Source organism: Rissa tridactyla, chromosome 5 (assembly GCF_028500815.1).
Source record: "Rissa tridactyla isolate bRisTri1 chromosome 5, bRisTri1.patW.cur.20221130, whole genome shotgun sequence".
NCBI classification, from domain to species: Eukaryota; Metazoa; Chordata; class Aves; order Charadriiformes; family Laridae; genus Rissa; species Rissa tridactyla.
The window spans coordinates 74,614,147-74,630,499 of NC_071470.1; the positions used below are offsets into that span (position 1 = coordinate 74,614,147).

At 37.2% G+C, this 16,353-nt stretch overlaps 1 protein-coding gene across 5 annotated transcripts in view; it reads right to left on the minus strand.

Moving 5' to 3' along the window:
* The window catches only part of LRBA (LPS responsive beige-like anchor protein), a 412,475-nt gene that overhangs the window by 20,573 nt on the left and 375,549 nt on the right, over positions 1–16,353 (minus strand). For all 5 annotated transcript variants that reach the window (XM_054203497.1, XM_054203494.1, XM_054203495.1 and 2 more), the window contains 3 exons: positions 15,973–16,035; positions 12,604–12,759; positions 7,861–8,028 (listed from right to left, as the gene is read on the minus strand). In XM_054203497.1, coding sequence (XP_054059472.1) covers positions 7,861–8,028; positions 12,604–12,759; positions 15,973–16,035 — 387 coding nt within the window. The remainder of the gene's footprint in view (positions 1–7,860; positions 8,029–12,603; positions 12,760–15,972; positions 16,036–16,353) is intronic.

Here is a 16,353-nt window from a genome sequence, read left to right on the forward strand (position 1 = left end):
ATCATTAAAATTCTAAGTAAATATTTATGCTACAAACATTCTTTAGAAACATGGAACCTTATCTTCTCTATTATCATTGGTTTTGAAACTGAAAATAAAAGTGCAGATCATGCAGAAACTTGGGAACCAAGATGTAGGTTAATTCAAGACGAAGATAAGGACGGGGGAAGAAGGTGAAGAGGGGTTTTTTTTGCTGTTAACAGCAGACGTACGACCTGCTTGAAATCAGTGTGACTACTGACTGTGTACATGTGTTTGAGTACAAAGAAATTATTACCTGTGACATTACTCTTTAATCAACCAACATAGAGATGCTCATCAGGTCGTATTTTCAAAGTTTATATCGCCTGCATTATCTACTTAAATAATTAATTATCAAGCATTCGCTTATGAAGAGTTAAAATGTTCAAACCGAAAAATGTAGGTAGCAGTTGATGAAATACAGATGTTTTATCTTTTGCTATGATTACTGATACAATTAAAACTAATGATTTCTCTAGTCTCAATACCATAGCTTTAACTTAATAATAACATTAACGGATAAAAAAATCAAAATTCAAATACTTATTTAGGAATTGTGACTATAAAAAACCAAAAAAAATACAGTTTCTTTTAAAAGTAGCTTGGATAGTAGCTAGACTGTTCTTTGGAAAGACAGGAAACTGGTGATTAAATTTGGAATCCTTTGGGAGATATCATGTTTTATAAATTGAAGAGATTATGTATTTTTAAAAATTTGTATTGGAGGAGGGTATTCTACATGTTAGCAATAACAAAAGTGTTCAATGAATCCTCTCAAGTACATCTCAGTTAAATCCAGTAATTGGCTTTAAGTACGAAAACGTGCTTATTTTCACACATGTCCTGCTACACAGCTACGCTACTAAAAGCATTTAATTTCTCTAACACCCTTTGGAAAACCTGAATATAGTACCTTCTAAAAATATAAAGCCATGCAATGGAAGCACCCCCATAATCCTCGTGATGCAAATGTGATACATACAGAGAGTAACATTTTCTAGTTTTACGAGCTAGCGTAAAAGAGGTCATATAATCTGGTTTATTCACATATGTGTGGAAGATCAATGCAATAATTCAGAAGAGATCACATCAGTATTAGTCGTAGTAATACACTTATACACAGACTCCACATTTCATTAGTACTGAATACTTTTATCGGTTAAGCCTTAATTTCATTAAGCAAAGCAAATTTCTAAATTAGATATCTTTTTGTTTTTCACAACCCAAAATAATTATGAACAGATCTGTAAAAATTTTGAAAGCAACGGAACGGTCTCTTCATATTCTATGAATAAAGTGCAAGAATAGCAGAAAAGCACTTTATCTTCACTTTGACTGTGGAAATGCCTACCATTTTATAAACACGAACCATTTTATAACCATGAACAACATTAAGACAATTAAATTCACCACTGTAAACCTCCCCTCCAAGAACGTACATCCAAAGAAAAAAACAAAAACTTTGAAGTATTTTGGGAAGATGGATTTCAATAGATAGAGAACATTTGCCTGTAAGATCTCATGGGAAGTTACATCTACAGAAAAACAAAGGAAAAAGTAATAAGGATACTAGCAAAAACCGCTCCAATGCAGCAGAAGGATAAGACAGACAAGAAAATACCAGGTGGCACAACTGGAAGTTCTCCAGCAACTGTAAACACGCGGAAAGTCAGGCAGAAAGATCAAAATAAGTGAGATTCTTCTGAACCAGGCTAAGAGACAAGGTATGAGCAAGCAGGGACAAAACCAGGACAGCGAAGCATAGATGAGATGCAACTAACAATGACTTCAGGAATAACAGTCATTTCATAAACACAAAAATGTTTCCATGAGAAGCCAGTCTGTTATTAAGAGCAAACAATACCAATAGATTATGCCACACATTTAGAAGTATTTCAGTAGAAGTCTTCAATAAAAAGGCCAACAGCAGTCAGGCAGCAAACGTAAGTAAAAGCAACAATGAGAACCGCTGTCTCAATTAGAGAATACCGAAATGAGGTAAATGTCTGGAACTCAATTGGCCTGATATAAATACTGATTTGAGGATACTGTGAAAATGAAACTACATAATCCCAGAGTTGTAACTGTTGTTTTATGGACACTGGGTGAGGTTCTGCAAGACCAAAAGAAGTCTTGTATTGTTTAAGAAGCAGGAAAAGGAAAACTGAGAAATGAGAGAGTAGTCTGCTTAATCCCAACAAACAGAAAAATTACTGGCAGAACATTTATATTTATATATACACACACAATTTCCTAGAAGAAAACAAGGAGATGAGTAACAGCTGATTTGGATTTGTTATGAACAGATCACATTAAAGCGATTTTTTTTCCTGCAACGGCAGAGTAACAGGACTTGTGCTCAGGGAGACATCATGTATTTTGACTTCAGTAAAGACTCTGGCACTGTTTCACATGGGCAATTTCTTAAGGAAAATGGGGAAGCACGTGTTTAGAAGATGCTGCTATAGCTCAGATGAAAAGCCTGTTGGAAAGCTATATTCAGAAAGGCATTCATTGTAAAAATGGTACATTTATTGATGGGTATTCCTGAACTGTATACTGTCTAATATTTTCTTTAATGACCAATTTGATAGAATAAGACTGCACATTACATTTGCAGACATGAGTTACTGCGAGTCTGCTGGAGGACAGGAGGAGAATTCAAAATGAGTTTGACAAAACGGAGAAACAGTTTAAAAAGAATACAATTCAGAAAGTTTAAAGACAAGGTTCCGCAAACTATACAGAGGAGGAGAAACAACTGAGTAGACAGTGGTTCTTCATAAAAGACTGCAATTTATATTGGCTCATACACTTAAAGAATTAACTCTGTCACGCTGTTTTGAAACAAACAGATAGCCCATGGGGATGTGAAAAGTACTGGTCTGTAAAACAGCTTGTTTTCTAATTATTACTGGGAAGGCTTCAACTGCATTGTTGGGTCTGCTTTGAGGAAGACAGGCAACTGAAGAGGAGAGGAACTCAAAAAAAATCAGAGATCTAGAAAAACATGACTTATGGCAAAAGACAGAACGAATTGAGTTATTAAATCTAGAAGCAAAGAATTGCAGGTCATGGTAATCCAAATCACTGGAAACTGTTGCGAAGAGGAAATAAATAATCTGTTCTCTACACAAAGAATAAATATATTAGAAATGATAGAATGCAACTGCTGCAAAAAAAGAACTGGATACTAGGCTGAACACTCGGAAAAGACTGCTAATTATGGGGCTCCTAAGGCCCAAAAATATATTTGCCCAAGTTTTTAACGGAAGGTCGGACAAACATCAGTCGAGAATGGTTTTGGTGTAGTTAAACCTCCTTTGGAAAAAAAAGAATAGATCAGGTGACCAAAACTCCTGCCCGCCCTGTTTCCTATGGGTCTGTGATTACAAAGTAAAATGCAATCCCTCAACCTGGGAAATGTCCAAACACCAAGAGTTGCCACTTGAGCTTCAAAGCGAGAGTGGGATCTGAAAGTGATGCACACCATTTGTATGCAAATGAAGTCTCTTATCTCTTTTCTCCAGCCATCACACTGAGTTCCCCCCTCGATCCCCACTTCTTGCCTCCCCTCCACCTGCCTCCCCTCCACCTCCATCGCTTTAGGCTGGGCAAGTGCAAAACATGGCAACTTTCTGCAAGTACACAGCCCTCTCCCAGCAACCTCCACACATTCCACCACCCTATTCACGAACACAAGTCCCGAAGCATAATGTCACGTCCCCATGTGGCACCTGGCCATTAGATCGGAGCCTTTACATATGCAAGAGCCAACCTTGTGACACAGATCACACGTGGGCTTCAAGGGTCACCAAAAGGAGGGTTACATCCTCTCCCTCCTACCTCCCCACCTCCCCAAAGCAAGCCACGTGCCAAGGAGGGAAAAATAAAAGCCCCTTACACTATCCAAAGTGACTTTGCATCTCCACAGTAAATTACGCTAATTAATGTGAACTCAAAATGGCTCAGGGCTATTCTAAAGGATGCAACTAGTTCAGACCCTCTGCTCTGTTCTGAATTATCCCTAGGCTTGGTCAGAAATTGTCCACAGAAACATTTCTGCATCAGAAAAGGCCTGTGCACCAAAGTGAAGTACTGCCACGCTTCTACATTTTCAAAATCAATTAATTTAGAAAGAAAAAAACCACATTTGATCAAAGAGCATGGTGAAATATTTTTTGAATTTCAGGTTTTAATTTGAGAAGGAAAAAAGGACTTAACCCAAATGTAATCAAGCTGTTTTGTGAAGAATAAAAATAGTTTCCAGCAGATGTGTCCCAAGAAGGAATTTCATATCTTAGAGATTTAAATTCATCAAACTTGGTTTATATTGATCAATGCATTTGAGAGTTATTAGGGAGAAACTAAACAGTGAGACTGCATAGGTGTAATTTCTTTAACAAGTCAGCTTAAAAGTTAAAAATTAAAGAATATAAATAATGAATATTTCAGTAACATATTTCTCCCGTTAAACCAAAAACTTAAAAGAATTTTCCCATACAGTCCAGTTGGCCAGAAAATTGTCCTTGATACAGAATATCAAACAAAACACTTATTTATCACGTATGCCATAGCCCACCTGGCTTGTCAGCTTGAGTTAAGTACCATTCTAAAACATGAATATATGCAGCCGGAGATCAAGAGCTCAGTGCTTCCTAGAGTAACTAAACCAGACAAAGGAACCTAAATAAAATGTAACTGGTGGAGTAATGGGTGCCCAATGGGATAGTATTTAGGGTAGCTTGATCATACTAGTCTGCTGACTGATGTGTATCAGAGGCAACAGGTACTATGAAAGGAGGAAAGAAATGCTCCCGGTTTAGATTATTTTTTTTAAACTACTCTGGCATCATGATTTGGTACAGTGCCATTGGATGCATGTTGCTGTGAAGTCATTTTAAGATGGAAATTAGAGATAATTAAAGAGAGAAAAAAATAGGAAAGAAGTATCAACTTTGAGAGTATCTAAAATTCCAATGAAGAGCGCTCATTGAAAGCATGAATAAACTGTATTTTGAGGTAAAAAGTCATAAGCTTCAAATATAAAAAGACATCAGACAAGTTAAATATCTAGCATCCCACAAATGGATGGAAGTTACAGTTGCAGTAACAGGGCTCAAAACCCAACAAGTCTGCTGGTGCTTTCCATTTCTGACAAAATCAGAACTAAGCAGAAACAGCTCTTTTTATTTGCCTTTTCAAAAAAAAAAAAAAAACCAAAAAAAAAACCAACAAAAAAACCTTGACTGAACAGAGATGCCTATAGAAAGCGATTTCTGGGAAAAATTAAACCCCCCAGATTACCATCTCTTTGAAGAAGAAACTGTCTCCTACTATACACATGTCTAGGCCTTGTACAGTGCCATGAGATTCCAATTCATAACAAAGGCTTCCAGGCATGGTATATCACAAAAAAAAGCTACACAATGGCAACTAGTAAACACAGGAGCCACTGCATGTGCCTAGAAGTACAAGTTTAATAGGACTGCAAACAAAGAGACTTATTGGGTAGCTATTGTTTGATTTTAAGCGGTAGTTAAAATAGCCTAGTATTAACTTTGAAAACTGTAAAATTTTAATACATTAGAAATTTGCATTAGTGAAGACAGTCAATAGATTTTAACAAAGTCTACCTATTCTAGTTAGATACTAGCTACAAAATCTCAGCATGCGATCTCTTAAGGTCATAAATGAGCCTATAGCCTCAAGGGCTTGTTCACAAAGCAGGCAAACCTGGCAAACACTCAGCAAGAAGAACTTCTCAGGACAGGCCTAGGAATCTGCAAAGATGGGCTGCACTTGCAGGCCTTGAAAACACTATCAGGAGATACCTACACATGTTCTTTGCTTCACACCAGTAAAATATTTAGGGTTTTCTCCTCAAAAGGGCAGTTTTGCTCTTAAGGATTTAAAAGCTCACTTGACTGTCAAGCTCTTCACTTCCTTTCACAGACTTTTTGGAGTTTCCAAGTTTACAAGCTCTGCAAAAATACTGCAGAGTTTGCATTTTCTTTGAAACAACAGATTACAAAATATGTATAAAGTATTCACAGAGATTTTGTCCCTCAACCAAAACCGTATTTATTTAAAGATGCTCATAAAATTCTGCTAGCCACATCCCAGAGAAGCTCCCATCTCTTGAATCAGACTGTCGGAAGCATAAGGGGGATAGTTTGCTCTCATCCTCTGCCTAAAGATTCTGGAACTGTACGAACGGAACTTCTGTATCTTGAATAGTTTTCATAGTCAACATCAAATAATTTGCAAGTTAACTTCAGATATTCATTCTGATATTAATTAGTTCTGCTTCTTCAAAATAGTTCACAGGATGCAACTTCAGTCAACCCACCCCTTTTTTTCATATTCAAATAATTCCAGTTGAGCAACCGATTGAGTATGGAACACACAACTTCACCAAACTGATTAATTTGGAAAATGTCAGATATTGTTTACATTATGTAAAATTGTATGCCAGTTATAATTGCAATATATGCCGGATTTAACAACACTTCTTGTTTTCCAGAAGTCCATTTTGTCCTCTGCAGACAGCAGGTATGTTTTTACTAGCATTTAAACAGGGTCAGAGAAGACCTTAAGTGTACAGCAGAAAACCTAACAAACACACTTCTGAAGACAGGCAGAATATGCTGCTTCTCACCCCTTCTCTTCTCTCAGGCATTTTCCTTTTTGGCCGAACAGGGAGAACACAACCACTGTTTGGCTATGAAGTGCCCTTCTATTCTCCTATGTAAGCTCCCACTAGCTGTCTCAAAAGGCTCTTACTCCTGTGAACTGGCTCACTCAGGCTTTCTGTCAAGCTGCACGTCCACCGCCTTCTTTGCTTTGGGCATCAGGAATTAATTTTTTTCTGTAGAGTGAAACTGGCATAATAACAAGATCACTTTCTACCTTTCCTGTTATACAATACAGGCACAAGCAGGGCTGAACAGTCACAGCGTTTCATTGCTTTCCACATAAAATTATGAGCTAAAAAGAGAGAATCTTCATGAGTGAAAAGATCTAGGATTTCCTGGGAAACTGTGCAAGACGGAAGAGATTAAGTTCTTTGGGAAGCGCAGGGTGAGTTTGGGTGGGGAGGGGTTAAAACTGAATTAGGCCGAAGTGGGGTTACTCTGACTTATTAGTTTGGTTATATGGTATGAGCCCCGTTGCTTGCACTGGAACCAATTAAAATGCCTAGTACGTGAGAGTGAGCATTAGGCACGTAGCACCCTACCAAAGTGTTAAATGCAAAAAGTTTTAAGCTTGCTTCTTTAATCTGTCCCACGTGTCTGTCCTTCTTTTGCCTAAGTGTCCTGCTCAGGCCATTACACAACTCGGTACAATGACCTCGGCCTACGTTAAAATTCACCGTCTGTGTAACTCTATTGATAGCTAAGGTACCGCTGTGAGAACCTCCATGCATAACATCACAGTTACATAGAATACAGCCTGCACTGCAGCCACGTACAGTCTTTTTAGTTTTAAATGACTCAAATGCAGGTATTTAATGAAATCATCATGCCGAGAGAAAAAGATTTACTCAGATTGAACAGGAAATACAAAAAAGAAGTTGCCTTCTCTCACCCTTGGAGCCACTCCTTTGTAATGTGTACTTGTAATATTCAGTATCCTCTAACTTTAAAAATGAGTTTTACTTGTGCTACAAAGCAAGCAGTTTACCCTCAATTTATGAAACTAGAACCGATCACAACTACAAAAAAGAAACACTGTACTTTGACATTAATGTTACCTAAAACTTTGTCATGCAAAGCGTTCACTCGAGCCATTTTTAGGCAATATCCTTATAAAACAGGTTTTTCTGGTTTTGCTTACCTCTCGGGTTATCACCAACGATGTTGGTTTTGCCATTCCAGTACCAGAGCAGCAATGTTGCATCACGCGATCCTGAGAGAATGTAACAATTTCCTCCGATATAGGACTCGGAACGGGCAAGACAGGTTACGACATCCCAGTGTCCAAATATTACTTGTATCAGTTTACCTGAAACACGTAAAATTGACTGTTTTAAAACTGCGCTTTTATTCTTCTCTAAGGCAAATTAAATACATTATAAAGTATTTTAGAAATATATTCTTTTTTAAAAAAAAGGTTCCAAAAAGAAATACAGGGGAGAGTAGTAATTTTTTTCCTTGATTTGGTGGAAACTTATTTAAAAGTGCAGTAGTCCATACAGTCCATACGAAAAATATCTACAGTCCATACATATTATACTTTATTCAAAGGCCAATCATGCCAGGAGGTTTTTTTAATTCTATACGTTTACATTCGCTTTACAGACAGGAAACATGATGGGATTCTCTTTTAAGGCAAGTTTAAGGTAAGCTTATTGATGAAGGTAGACAGTAAAAATGGAAATCTGATGATGATGTGAGAAACAGAATCAGAAGAAGACACAGAACATTTAGAACCCAGAAGAAATTGGTAGTGTGAGAGCATATATGTGCATATAGCACATGCAGCTTTTGAACATCTCCTTGAACAGAGGAAACGAGATTTAGATGAAAAATTACTCTTGTGCCCAGGTTTTTCCATCACCATTTAAACACTTGCCAATTATTTCAACCAGCATCTTTCCCTTTTAAGAATTCCGGTAATGTTCAAAAAGCCACAGAAGACAGACCTGGAAAAAACCCTCTTACCAACTGCATACAGGCCTAACGCTTGTACCGCTGATAGAGACAGAAATGTTAAATAGAAAGGAAAGACTTGGCAGTAAAAAATGTGCCTTTCAAGAGTCTGTGTAAACATGAATATGACTATTACCTTTTAACCTTAACTAAAGAGGACAATATTTTCAGAAAAATGTAAATGTGGATGCTCATGCAGAGCAGATTTGCACGTGGGAGAGGAAACACCTGTAAGGTCACCCACAGCAGACCTCTGCCAGACCGCCCTGCCAGAGGCCGGCTCCTACGCAGCAAACATGTCATGAGTCCTGCCGGCTTCTGGATCTGCCAGCAGCATGCGTGACCCTAGGAAATGAGAATGTAAGGACTAAAATCCATCTCATCGGATTTGCTGAAGCCTAGCAACCGCAGATCCTGTAGAGACAGGACCAAAGATACGCACACACACAATTCTCAGGCGCCTACCATTCAGGTAACATGGGCCAGGCCAAATTCTGCATCCAACGACACAAGTGTGATGTGTGATGCTATTAATGTGTGACCTCAGATTCCTCAGCCCAAACGACCATGCATCCATTTGTGCTTTGGGCTGAATAAAGAATGCGGAAGAATAGAGGGGGAAAAGAGGGATAGTTTTGGAAGGATTACCAACACAGGCCAAAAAAAGAAACAGGAAATGCAAACTGCTGTCCCTGAAATAAAATGTTCTGAAAAGTGTTTAAAACTAGTAACTAATAACATGACAAGCAGCAACACAAATCTGTGTTGGGACTCAAATTAAGTACATCTTAATGAAATATTTTTGTTCATGAATTAAAATGATTAGTCAATCATATAATATGGCTAGTAGGACACATTTCATAGCCCTCTTTCTGTACACTACAACGGCATCGTATTCATATCCACTAAATAACACTAATGGTAACAAAAGACTTAAGGGAGTGGTTATGGGGAAAGAATAAAAATAATGTGAACAGCCTGATTTATAACAGAAAATCAAAAAGGTAATTGCATTAAAGTGGGGAAAACCAGAAAAAAAAAATCACAAACCAAAAACAAAAACCAAAAAGCCAAAAGAAAGGTATGAATATCTATGGGAAAAAATAGAATAACATGATGCAATTTAAAGGAAACCTGTACATCAGATTTAAGATATAACACTGAAAAACTTATTAGGCAGGTAGAGTCCTCCAAGAGAAACTGTGAAATGAAGTACTATCACACGAGCCTTTTCCGACTGGAAGGGGCAAACCCCTAGCAGGTACATTTACTGTGCAGATTTACCTTGTACGGGAAGGGAGAGTAACTGAGGGACTAAGTCTTTCACTCGCCTCTGTGAGTCTGCAATAGCATTCCACAGTGGTCCCTTACGCACACTAGGGCTCTAATTTCTGCCACAGGGCCACCTAACTGGCTCAGACGCTGACCAGTCAACAGATTTAGTCAGAAAAAGTTCACAGCTAGGAGCAGTGAAACGCTCACAGACTATGTAACCTCATTTTAGCGCACACAAAAACATCTTACCGAGTGTACGCTTTTCCCTGAAAACTCAAATTGTCAATTACATGGTTTATATTTGAGAATAATTTAATTATGCGATATATTTTTCAGTTGTACAGTAGGGATTCAACTACCTGAGGTGATTTATACTTCTAGAACAGAAGTTTATGCTATAAACATTACTGCATTATAGAGATCTCTCTTTCAGCTATATTCTATGTTTATAGGATCTGTTCTAGAAAACAAATATTTTTCAAGGCTATTTGTTTGACAGTTGCTCGTGTAGTTGCACTGCCTTGTTAGTTTGTCTTTGTAACTGTGCAGCTAAGGTTCAGCCAATTCCATCAAAACAAGAAACGAGCTTTTGCTCTTTCGTATTAATAAAAAAAAATTAAATCGTTAATCTTATAAGAATTCCTCAACTTTTTTATTTCCTTCCTTCACTGTGAGTTGTCCTCTCTATACAGTAATATCAAACCTTTACCATATGCACTCAGATATCCCTTTGTGACAGAACAAATTCTCTAGTTAATGTTTTATTTGACAGCTGTGCTGCGAATAATTAAAAGAAAAATAAGACTCAAGTCTGCACTACTGAATCTAAAATGCTGTCTAGAAATCATTCCCACTGCTGGAGGAAGGTTTTATTGTGTTTCTGCTATACGAGCTGTGCTGAGAACCCGTGATTTATGTGAAAAGTACTTCCTGTTAAAAAAAACCCCAAACAAACAACAAACCAACCAACCCAAAATCTAATAGGAAAAAGGTTCCCTTTTTGTGTGAGTGCTAAAATATAATTGAATTCAACACTTGTGATCACTTGCCATTATGCATTACTGATCACATCATCTTTTTCCCTTGCTGTTCTCTCAATCTCAGACTAAGTAGTTCATGACTATGTTCCCATTTTAATTCAAAGCAACAAAAACTACGTCTGAATTCACTTGATTTAAGCTAGAGCTAGAGCTGCTATATTGACAAACAGGAGACACACAAAAGACACAAATCTTCTGCAACTTTTTTGACACCTGGATTTTGGTTTATACCCTAATTAGCTACGGTGGTAACGAGATGCCTGATGTATCTGACTTACACACAGAGGACATAACTTAATGAGGTATTTGTAGTTCAGATTGATACAGGATAAAGCTACCAAAATCATACAAGTTTCTTCCATAGACGTAAAGTAAAATATATCCATTGGCATAAAAGAATTAGTTCTCTATTCATAGAAATCGAGAATACAGACTGAATATTTATTACTGGTAGCTAACTTTTCTAAAGATCTCCTTTAAATTCACAGCTTTATGTAAATTTATTTTCATCAAAGAGAAAATTAAACTATGAAGGGTCTAACAAGATGTCTGTATAATGAATTGTAGGCAGTCAATATGAAGTAAATTGAACGTCTCCTTTATACTTAAGGCTTTAATATTGCAAAAATGACAGATATGCTAAAATATGCCCTGAGATCTAGTCTTAACAGATTTTCATTAAAGACCATCCTGTTTTGTTAAACATTTTGGTTTGCCAAGTGTGAAAAACACTATTAACTAATATATTTAAGAAATGATGACAAACATGTAGGATATTCCCTAGGGATTAATAACCTACTGGAAAGCTTGATGGCACACACACATTAACCACACCGGGTCATTAATCCCAAAGAAGTACTTTGCAGTGAGGTCACTATTCCTATCATAAGATAATGAAAGGGAAAAAATCATACCTTTTTTTTTTCTGGGGCTCCATGGCTTTTGAATTCCTCTAGCTCTTACACTGAAGGATTCTTTTCTATTTAGCATGACACATGCATGACTTCAACGGTTTGGATACATGCCAGCTGACAGACTAATTTAACTGCTGCCCGTTCTATCGATCAGTTTATGTTATATGAAAGAATTCAGTGGCTCCGAATCAATTTTTCTATTATAGCATAGTTTTCAAAGGCTTTCATAAGTATTCTTTCACCAGATTTCAAGACTTCACTTCTTATTCTGTGGTGTTTGCCTATATTTACTCAAACAAAATATTCTCTGGTGCTGAAAAACAACCAGAGTTCAATTCTAGTACGCACTTCAAGACCAATTAATTCTCGGGGTACGCAAAGCTTCAAAAAAACTCATTTACTTGTGGAAACTGCAGTGTAAGAACAGGCATGCCTGTCATATAGATTTGAAGTGTGATACTATGGTTAAACAAGGGCTCCTTCTCTCTTACATTTGCCATCATTCCGCAAAAATGATGGCATACAATACACAGCAGCAGTAGGTAAGAAAGGATTTGACAAATATTATTAATAGGAGAATAAATACATACTCAGCTTTCTCCCTCCACCCTCCCCCATTCTTTCTTTAGCTGAAACAGTAGGTGGACGATGAACAGGAAAAACCTTTTAGGCTATTCCCGTATTTTAAAAATACATTACCTGAGTCGGTAGAATAAACTCGGAAACTCTTGTCCCAGAAGCCACAGACCAAGATGTAGCGATTATCAGAGGTGATGACAAAACACTGGGAATGTACCTGAATGCTTTGGTCTAAAAGGTCAGTGATTTGCCTTCTGTGCATACCTGTATTGCTGGCTGAACAGAAAGACACACAAATGAAAAAATTTTAGCGTCCACGTTCACAGAACAGAAGCACATTTTAGAAACTGACATTGACACCAAAACTATTCCTCACTGCTGTTACTTGGTTTTTTGTGGCAGGGACATTTTCCTTCTACTTTTACTATAAAATTCTCATTACACTTCTGGGAACATTGCTAATCCCTTGTAGTATATATTCTAAAATAGAAGAAATACCTTCTTTAAGTCAAATGTAACTGACAAATATAAATGAAAGATTGCAAAAAGGAATGATACGTAAAAATGTAATAAGCTTCCTTTCCCCCTTCTTCTAGTATAGGAAATTAAAAATAAAGAAACAAATGAAGGGAATGTAATTATAAAACAGCAAATATACAGATACGCTATATAGTGACTCAAATGCAGCAGACAACAGAATTATGATTTCAAAATCATACACAAGTTGTATTTCACTGCAAGCATTGTAATTTTAAAAAAGAATAACTGCAGTAAACATCACTACCATTTCACACTTTTTTGAGCATTGCACAAAAATTAACCAGCTTATCTCCACAATCTCCTTTTGAGTTGAGAGAAAGTATCTACCCTACTTTGATCCCCTGCTGTTTTATTTCCCCAGATAATCTTGCATTGTGCACCCATAGAATGGATGGGAATCAATTAACGAACTAATTTTTCATATTGGATTTTGTCCTTATTAATTGATGTGTATGCATATATATATATGGATCCCTATAAATATACGTCATGAAAATCCTACGCTGTGGGAAGAACTTTTAACGTGCTTTGTTCCCGAAGGAACCTGACTCCCACCCCAGGCAAGTAAGTTCTCCTGCTCCTGGGTTTGTCTGCCGACTGCTCGGAGCACCGCTGCTGCCATTCCAGGTGGTCCGCCGGGCCTGTCTCTGTCCTGGTCTTGTGCTTTTCTTTTCTCTTTGTTCTTTACCTTCTTTCCATTCTCACAGGCTAGCTAAGCCCTAAACCTTGGGCTTACTCCATTTACTTTATATCAAATCCTTAATTCATTTATGCTTTCACTATGTTCAAAATGTTGACGCTGTCCTGTCTATATGGGTAGCAAATAATTTAGCAAGGTATTGCCACTTGTTCTGCGGGTAACACGTAACGGGGCCTTGACCGCTGTTGGGACCAATTAAAGAGTAACAACAACGCATTATAAATGGACAGTGAAGCATTCTGTATGACAACATAGTGGCAAATAAATCCCCCAAAAAACATGCAGATTGACACATTCAGGGTGGATAAGACCTTCAAAAGGCTTCACCTCAAAAAGAGGTCTAGGATCTATGTCGCATCAGACATTGCTGGTTTACATCTTCCTATGCAACTGGAAAATGAGGACAGCAGGAATCCCTCCTTATGACTAAGACAGCAACAAGATTCCTGCTATAACCATAAAAGTCTAATTTTGTGGTCCTCCTAGGTGCCATTTCTAGGTAAATGTGTCTAGCCACAATTAAAAACCTTTAATATTATCTACATAATTACTTGCTTGTACCCAATGATGCTACTTAACAGTGACAAAGAAACCCTTAAGCCTTTCAAACTATGTCCAATGTAATCACAAGGCTGACTTGAGATCTACAGTATGAAGAGAATATTAAACCATTTTTCAGAACTGTGAACACTGATTTTAAAAGTGTTTATACCAAACAAAAGTCAAAGTATTTTGTAAATTAAAGGCAAGCCTGCAAATAGTATTATAATTTTAAAATTATGAAAAATGCAAATGAAAATTAAAATTTTATTTCCTTCCTAATGTTCTTCACAATATGTAGAAAAATCATCAGACAGGAACAATGTGATTTTGGTTTTTTTGCTGTGATATTTATTTGTATTTTTAAGATCCACTTGATAGCAGGTTTTCAAGCAGAATACACATTTCCTGCTCCAAACATTTTTTGGATAAAATCTGTTTCGGGAAGGAAAGGAGAGTTACAGCACACGTCCTCCTTCTTATAAATTATCAGTATTGCATTATTCAGATGAGAATTGATTTTAAAAACTTTGGAAAAACATGTTCATTTTATCAGCTCTATAAAATGGTTTAATATGCCCACACTGTTCCTGATTTAATTATCATCGAGCTTACCCAACAAAATGGCTACACAGCAACAGTCTGCATCTACAGACCAATACGCTGCAATTCCTACTGTGATATGCATATTAGTTTTGAAATTAATTCTCACTGGCCGACAGACCTGTCATTCTAACCTATCCAGGCAAGCTCATTTTTGGTCCTGTGAACTGTCCTACAACTAGTTTGTATTTTAGGGTTAGGTTGCTTGAGTTTTTCTTTTTTGTTCACATTTAAGGTTCCCTTTGCCGTGCCACAGGCTCCTGAACTACAGTCCAAGCACGCGCTCCCCAAAGTTGTGTCTGTAATGAAAGAATTCACCAAACTCCAACCATGCTAATAGAAAAATCAGCTCTATATAAACTAATAAACCTCTATAATAAAAAGTCATGGATTGAATCTATTACACTGAGTCATTAAATGAGAGAGACATTTCTCCACCCCTTTTTAATAAAAGAAAAACATACACAAATTTAACTAGCGATGCTGATCAAAAGATGCAATACCCTTGAAAAATGAATACTAATACCTCAATACTAAAATGAAGTGGGCAATATATTTCAACTTTGAAACCGCTTTGCAATTACACATTAATCCCCTCAGCCTGAACAGCAGGTCTATGAAGAAAGGATTGATCTCCTTTAATGATGAAACCCTGGCACCATGGTTTTATTTTTCACAACACAGTGCAGTTAAGAACCCCACTGTTATTATGAAAATTTCCTCAGCAAAGGAGCTCCATCACATTACCAGTGCACCAATTCATCACAACGTGCCTCGCTCCTGCTCATCAACAAGTCTGAGTGATGAAAAGATCCAATATTATCCTGACAGTACTTCATGCACATTCTCAATCACACATTATTACAGCATCCATATTAATTTTCACTGACACGCGTCCTAGGCCTGTTCAAATTAGGCAAACCAACGAGGGGGAGTTGATGAAATACCAGCATAGCCACAGCTCATTGCATTCCAATTTGCATGCAAATGGTTTATCAGGAAAATTCCATTCCCAGCAACCAGCAAGTGAAAAACAACCGTAATCTACACTTCAGGGCCACCATACAGAGCTTAATGAATCGCAAAGAGAGAAGGAAGTGACAGACCTATGAGAGGATCGATTTCCACTGGCAGCTGGTAAGGCTGGTCTTGTACAGCACCTTGATGAGCTGGAATTCAGGAAAGAAGATTTTAAAACTCTGCATTTTTTTAATCCGTGAAGCCACATACATTTTATAAATCAAAGCTGTGTCCTTTTTTTTCTAACTGTTCAAGATTCTTCTGCATTAAATGAATTAAAAAAAAAAAAAATCCAGGTGCTTTCGTGGGCTGCTTATTAAACATTTATTTTAGATTAGTGCTATTCTGAATGTATGCCATCAGCAGCAGCTCCGGTCTTGAGCCATAAGCTCTAGCAGATGCTTTACTGGCAACCTCTCCTGTCGCAACAAAACAAAATTAAGTGGTAAAGAGCACTGAAAACAAAA